Source organism: Manis pentadactyla, chromosome 15 (genome assembly GCF_030020395.1).
Source record: "Manis pentadactyla isolate mManPen7 chromosome 15, mManPen7.hap1, whole genome shotgun sequence".
Taxonomy (NCBI): domain Eukaryota; kingdom Metazoa; phylum Chordata; class Mammalia; order Pholidota; family Manidae; genus Manis; species Manis pentadactyla.
This window is the reverse complement of record NC_080033.1, coordinates 19368858-19376465: the sequence shown is the minus strand read 5'-3', so window position 1 is coordinate 19376465 and position 7608 is coordinate 19368858. Positions and strand designations below refer to the sequence as shown.

The 7608-nt window shown below is 45.1% G+C and overlaps 1 protein-coding gene across 1 annotated transcript; it reads left to right on the top strand.

The window, feature by feature from the left end:
- The first annotated feature begins 296 nt into the window (after positions 1-296).
- On the top strand, positions 297-6411 carry LOC118934015 (uncharacterized protein C2orf78-like). The gene is given in 5 exon segments (XM_057492856.1): positions 297-303; positions 3098-3856; positions 4698-5355; positions 5407-6142; positions 6145-6411. Coding segments are annotated over 5 exon segments (2427 nt in total).
- The last annotated feature ends 1197 nt before the right edge of the window (positions 6412-7608 follow it).

Sequence of the window (7608 nt, the reverse complement as noted above, 5' to 3'; positions counted from 1 at the left end):
TCCATCCAATCCTGTCTTCTTGTTGGGAAGCTGACCTCCCTATTGGCTACCTCTTACCTTTAAACTGCCTGCTTGTGACATCATTCTCCCACCAACCTATCACCACCTGTAGAATCTTGGGATTTGGCTTTCCACGGAGTTGTCTGTAAACAGACTCAGAGCATCGCAAGTGACCAGTGACCGGTGATCTTCACACTGGATACACGTGCTCTTCAGCTTCAGCCACTCAGACATCTTCTAGCTTCTTCTCCTCATCTCTTGTATTGACAGTTGATGTTTCCTCTTCTTCTCTGACCATGTCAGGTAAGGAAAGAAACTTCTGAAGGATTCTCATTAGATTTCTTTGCCCCTAAATTTAGTAGCAGGTTTAAAACAGCATGAAATAATGGGAGAAAGTGTTGAACTAGAAATCTGGAGACCTAATTTCAGTTTTGACTTTGACATTTACTGGCTTTGTGACTTTGGACAAGTCATTGACTCTCCAAAAAATCTGTTTTTTGCTGATATGTTCCATTAGGAGGCCAGACTGGTTCTCTCTGGTCCCTTTCTTTTCCAATACTGCATCTTAAAGGGCACCCAGGTAGTAAATGAAATCAGAGGCCTCTTGAAAGGGTTTCCACAGAAACAGAGAAAACAAGGTGGTGTAGAAAACTGGCAGTATATACTGAGATGTATCATCTGCATTGGCCTCCATCCACTAGTGCTTCAAATTTACTATGTATTAGTTTAATGATGTTCAAAAAGGAATATCCACACATTTTCAAGTGTTCTATCTAAACCAGGTGAAAAGAGAAAGTAGGGACAGAGGATACAGAGTACTGGGCTATTCAAAAGGAAGTAAGTTGAAGATTGTTTACACCAGCACAGGCCCACAGGAACCAAGAGGGTGGAGGAAATACAGGAATGAAGGCAAGCATGGAGCAGCTCTCAAGAAAAAGGAGCAGTTTCAGACGCATGTTGAAGCATTCAAAGATTTTAAATTAAAGCAGAAGCAGGGCAGAACACAGCTGATCTAAGCAAATGCTTCCATGGGTAGACTCAGAAGGAAAAGCCAGGCCAGGTAGGTATCACATATCAGAAAAAAGGAGCTTATCAGAAGTCACACACAATTGTTTGTGCTTTCCCACTGCCTCTCTGAACCACAGATGGCACCTTACAGCTTTGAAAGTAAACACCGAAGGAGTATGTTTTAGAAATCGTGCTTTCTACAAACAAAAACTAACCAAAGTGGTTATCTAGGAGAGTGAAGGAAACAAAATTTTCACTATTTTACATCATTCTGATTTTTAAACTACACAGATGTTTTGCCTATTCAAAATAAAATTAAGTCTTTAAAAAAGATGTTATCTTCTAACTTGAATCAGGACTAACTGCTTTTCTCATAAGTAAGTTCCAAGTCAAGACTGCTTTTCATCTTTAGTTATTTTCTTCCTAATACAGAGGGCACACTAATAAACAGCCATTACCTGCTTTTAGATGTTAGCTAATCTAAGAAGGAGAAATCAAGCCCCACATCTTGAATTCCACATTTATTTAATAAAATTTTGTGGAGTCCTTTGGGTTTTCGTACATTAAAAAAAAGTTAAATTTAATTCTAGCCTGTTGGTTTTTCTGGGCTTTGAGGATGACACTTTCCTGGATGTTCAAGACGACTGTGATCTAGGTTTTAAGCTAAATTTTAAAACCTTCCTGATACTTGTTAAGGGTTCTTTTCTCTTATCTGATTATATTATTTGGAATACATATATTTCAACCAGGCTTGATATCTGTTATGTGCTGGCTAACATTCAGACAGCTATGAAAGGGTGCAATAATGGAATTCCTTTATACTTAGTATCTTGCTCTCTGCTTTGTACCGGGTTTTACTGAAATATTTGTCTACAAAAATTGTAGCTCCCTGTACTTGCACATTTATTGCCTTTTGCTGCTGTTTGTGTAACCTTTTACTGACATTATCTTCTCTGTTTGAATGTACTGTCTAGGAATTCATTCAAAATCACCTTCTACTGTGGGCTGTGATTTTTGGTTACTAGTGCCCACTAACATACAGGAGGCAATATTCACTTTCATGGTATTGCACATATGATACAGAACTTCATTTGTTAGTCAACTTATGCTTTAATGCCTGCTCCATACATACCCCAGGTTTCAATAGTATCTCTGTATTTTTTTAGTTTTGTGATACATGTTTGTCATAATTTTTCTCATTATCTTTCCAGAACCTGTATTTTCCTCTCTATAAATCATATGTAACATATCACTGTTATCCATGTATGAATTATTACGGTCATTATTGTTACTATTATAGCCACTTTATAGATGAATAACCTGAAGCTCACAGAGAGAAAAAGTAACTTTTTTCTCTCAAAAAGCACTTTTTGAGAAACTCACTCTCAGGTAGGCATTTTGAGGGAGGATCAGAAACCTGGCTTGAAGACGGTAAGAAAGGACCCTTCAATTTACCAACTGGACTAAGCTATACATGAACTCTGGGTAAGAGCATGTGAACTGCACAGGCAAAATGAGACACTGAGGATTACAACGGGAGCAGCTGTGCTATTTTCCAAAAAAAAAAAAATTCCACATGATTAGTTCCATTTCTCCTGGTTTCTGGCAGTGTCATGCTCAGAGCAGAGTCCTGGCAAGGAGGTCAGGATACTTAGGGTCCCACAACCTGGTAATGCCACTACCAGAACGGGAGAACTTGAACAAGCCCATCTGACCTCTCTAGGCCTCAGTTTCCACACTTGTAAAACAAGAGTGTTACAAGTTCTTGAGGGACCTTCCAGCTCTAAAATGGTTCAAATTTAGGAAACAGCACAGGAGAAGACACTAATGCAGGCTCGCAGGGAAGAAGGGCAGGTAGAAGCTTGCTACTAGCCTAGAGAACCATTAGGAACCCCTCTCCTGGGGGGAAGCACAGGCAGTGAGCACCAAAGGATATGAGACTGCTCTGGCACCGAGAGCCATCAGAAACGGACTGGATCTTGCTATCTCTAGTGAGTTGGTATTACAGTCCTCCTGAGAGCAGCAACCTTAAGGTAATGTGACTCCTCCGACAGAGAATTTTCAACCTCACAGTTTTTTTTCCCTACAGAAAATTTCCAAAATCCATTTTTACTGAGAACTCCAAATTCTCTGCAGCTCTCCCTTCCCATAGTGAGCCACGTGGCTTCTTCCTTAACAGGAAGTGTCTACAATTTGTCCAGAGTCTCTGCTCCCACTGCCAGTTCGACATGGCTGCTGCCATCAGCCTCTGGCACCTCTTTCCAGCCACTCATGGGTAGTGCGAACCTTTACCAACATTCTAGCACAGCTGTATTGTCTGGAGTTACTGGCCAGAGCCAGAACTCTACTTCAGCTGCTTCCTACCCATGTGGTTTTAAGTGGGATGTCACAGGAAGCAAGGAAAAGAAGTCCTCTTCCCTTGGAGACCTCACTGAGACTGTCACTGACCAGAACACAGCCATGTCCATGGCGGCCCAATATGATAAGGCTTCAGATGCCAGTAACATGGTCCCTCTGTGTCATTCACTTTCTGCCAGCCTTGTTCAGGGAACATCATCTCAGATTCCAAATCAGGGACATAGCAGCCTGTTACTTCTTTACCAGCAAGGGAACCAGGTATGTTATTATTATCAAGGCATACTGGGGCCTCTGCTATCTGGAAAAGTGGGCCCCTGCCTGAAATCTAATTGCTCTGTGTCATATATAGGAAGCAGGGCCTCTGCCCCTCAACCAGGAATGGTGATGGTGCTAAAGGAGGTTCAGCCCGCAGACACCCTGCCACCAGTCTCCACATCTGGAATTGACTACTCTGCATCTGCTCCACCCATCACACAACCACATTTTCAAGGTGAAGGCAAACAGCAAGTAGGGAGAGGAATAAGGTCAGCATTCAAAAGAAAGGTCAAATCTGCAGCTGGTAAGGAGGGAGTCCACACATAGGAAGAGTTTTAGTCCTGAGACTTTAATAACCACCACCCTCACTCAGTGTTCATTTTCAGACCTAACAGAGGTGGGAAGGCAGGACGCCGTAACGGCCGTCTATGCCACATGCACATAAAACCCAAGACCGTACCAAGGGATACAATGCTTTTCTTGGCCCCAGCCAATCAGTCCCCCTGTACTCTCCCACACTGGAAGGAACTCCGTTTTCCTCATTTATTCATGATTTTTGGAAGGCATTTCACTTATTCTGCTAGTACCAGTTTAACTTTCCCTCACATCCTCAACTGACACCAGGATTTAAGAACTTGTGTTCCGTCATCTTGTCCAAAGCAAGCAGTCTATGAATCTATCCTTGCTTATCTATTGCACCAGGAAGAGTTCTATTCTCTCTTGTAGTCTATGGGGTGAGGTGTTCTTAACTTCTCAGGAAAGCGGAGAGGATTGAAGACTGCATATAAAACTGCTAGGCCTTGTGAAACAGTTCATATTTTAAAAATCATTTCTAATTTTATTTGACTTACAAAAACCCTATGAAGTACAAAGGAAACCAAGCAACAGTGACATCAAGTGATTCCCCAGTAAAAGCCGGAACAGTTGCCTCCTCTATCTCCTCGCACAGGGTGCTGCCCATGATTCTTAAGCACTAGGAGAAAAGTCTTGTCCGTGTTGAACAGTGCATGATTGCTGTGTGGTGTCTAGGAGCACCTCACTTACCAAAGACTGACTTCTTCTTTGTTCCTTTGTAGTGATGGAGACTTCCCTGGGTTTGCAGCCTCCAAGCCAGTCATTTTGTCAGCCACAAACTCCAGAAGTCCGCAAGACCTGCAGCAGCAGAAATATCCGGACACTTCAGGGTAACCCACCACCTGAGGTTGGGGGCATTTCAGTGATACCAATAGAAAAACAAGATGATGCACTCCTCTCTTTACAAATCCCTGATATTCACCAGCTCCAGGCCTGCACTGATCCCCTTGGCCAAGAAAAGCAGCCTGGTTCTGAAAACACTGACCTGGGAAAGAACAGCCTGAGCCCTGAGGACCCAGGGACACTTGGACATGAGACTGAATCGAGTGGTGGTTTTGCAAATGTTGCTGCCCTGGTGGGGGACAGTCACCTCCCTCAGCTCTTCAGCTCCTTGAAAGACCTTGATCAGTCTAAAGGTCCCGAGGTGGACAAAGCCAAAGATACCAGAGTCATCGACTTAAACCAGCTGTGGGAAAAGTCACGTAACAAAAACGGGTCCTCTGGGCAAGCCAGGAACACCAAATATAAGGCCTCTGAGCCTCTCAGTGCTGCTCCCAAGGCCAAAATCCAGCCACAGGACATGGAGGGTCTCTTAGGGGGACACGAGAGTATTCGCGGTGTGGCAGATCATGACAAGGCTCCTGTGACCACATCCATGCGGTCTAACCGCCAATCTCCAAAAGATGCATTGAGCAGGACCGGCTAAACCAGGAATCAAGAACAGGAACAGATCGAAAGAACCAGACAAAGCAACTCCAAGAAAGCTGCAGAGGGTAAGCAGTCCGGGAGCAGAGTCAAGGCAGAAGAAAAGCCAACCATCCCCAGGATGAAGCAGAAGAAAAACAAACCTCAGCTCAGCCAGGAGAACTTTGAAAAACCTCAAAGCCGCCTAGGCATGCACATGCTGGAGTCTGTGCAGGGTTTTCATACAGCAGGGAAGAAGATTGATAGGAGACCTGGATTCTCTTCTTCCTGGGTCTCAGAAAATTACAGGAGCCCCAAACACCCCCAGCTGTCCCCGGTCACCAAACCACGTCTGAATACTACATGTGAGGGTAAAGGTCCTGAGAAAACTCACAACAAAGCCCAGAAACCAGAGGGCAGTGTCAAAAAACAGGGTCCATCTCCATCCCAGGACCAAGAGCCACGTCCTGGCAAGTTCAAGTTGGTGCCTTTGCCTTTTCTGACTGAGGAGAGGCCTCCAATTCGTCGAGTTCCTTGGAGGCAACAGTCTCTGGCCTCACGCCGGCCAGCTTTGCCTTCCTCTACCCGGCCTGGATCTACTGACGCAGTTCAACCTACTGCAGTCGGTTCGTCCCGGCAAGGATGTGCATCTTTGACACATCCTGCCTGCTCATCTCTGGGTCCAGTCCAGCCCAACTCAGCCCAACTATACCTGACCAACTCTATCCAGCCCAGGGTCACCCAGTCCACTGCTTCTAGACCTACAGAGCATCATCTCGCACTTCCCACCAGCAGGAGCCCATTCCCACTGCTGTGCCCCAGCACCAGCCTCCACCCAAGCCTCAAACCCTGCTTCCACCCCAAGAATTCTGCTTCCAACCCCGTCCATGGAGGAAACCTGATATTTCTGGGCCAGTAATGTCAAAGCCCATCACAGAAGAGCAGAGGCCAGAGCGGGAGGCTATGAAGAGGCGGGCTCAACAAGAGCGGGAGAATGCTGCCAAAAAAAGAAAAAGTATAGTTTTTTATTAAGAGTGTAAAGGAAATAGAAATTCCTGACTGCGATGGCTATGTAATGTAAGAGCTGATAGGACTGTTGGTGCCACTTTGGTTACCAGCTGTAGAAAGATAGATATATTTCCACACGTAGATAGATAGATACAAGTTTCCACATGTAGATAGACATAAATTTCCACACTTAGCTAGATAGATATGTTTCTATATGTAGATAGATGTAAGTTCCTCTATTTATTCTGATAGATTTTAAAACAATAAAACAATTAACATAATAGAATTAATAGATGAGTAATAAAGAAGACCTGAGTTTTGAAATGCTTTTAACTGTGGTTTTTATTTGATGGGAGTGGGGATGAAAGGCTGTATGAGAAAGAAAGAACTGGAAGGTGGACGGCAGGGTCAGGGAAAAGGGACATAAGAACTGGGGAGGGAGGAAGGAACTCGGCCCAGGGTCAGGAAGGCCAAAGGGGGGGGAGAGGTTACAGGTTTATAAAAAGGGAGCCGGCATGTGGGAAATGGCAGAAGTAAGAAGCGCATCAGGGCTAAGGGTCAGGGTTAACCTTTGAATAGTTGAAGATGGCAGGAGATGCATCTAGGTTGACCAGGAGAAATGTGAAGAATCTCTCATGAGGGCTGATATCAGGTCTCATGGCCACCAGGGATTTTAGGAAAGAAAGGATTCAGGACACAACTCCAAAACTTTGGGCTGCCTAATCCATGTATGATTATGGCTGGGGGTGGCGAGTACAAGTCAGAGGAAGAATCTGCCAGATGAATGGCAGGGGCCAAGAGCTATCCTGGGGGCAGCTGATAACGGGCTGAGCCCAGCAAACTGCTGCAGCAGGAGGCCCACCCAGAGCAGGGCCTGGGATTTAAATCACCATTTACTCAACACCTGCACACCAGGACCGAGACCACACTGCTGTCTGTATCACTGTGCCACTTCACTAGTGAGGTTCAGCAATGGACTGAGGTCACATTGCATGGGGAGGGCAAGGCCTCACTTCAAGGCCTATATGCCTCCGAAGTCCTCGGTATTTCAGGCGTTAGGCGGCCAACCTGGCTTTCAGAGCACGGTGCCCAAAGCTTCATGGCGGACCAGATCAAACTTCGGGACGGGCCTAAATGTTGACTTGACAGGACCGGTCCTCCTCCATTAACCCTGGCACATGCAGCCTGCTCTAAACATCACTAACAACATAAGCTCACAAG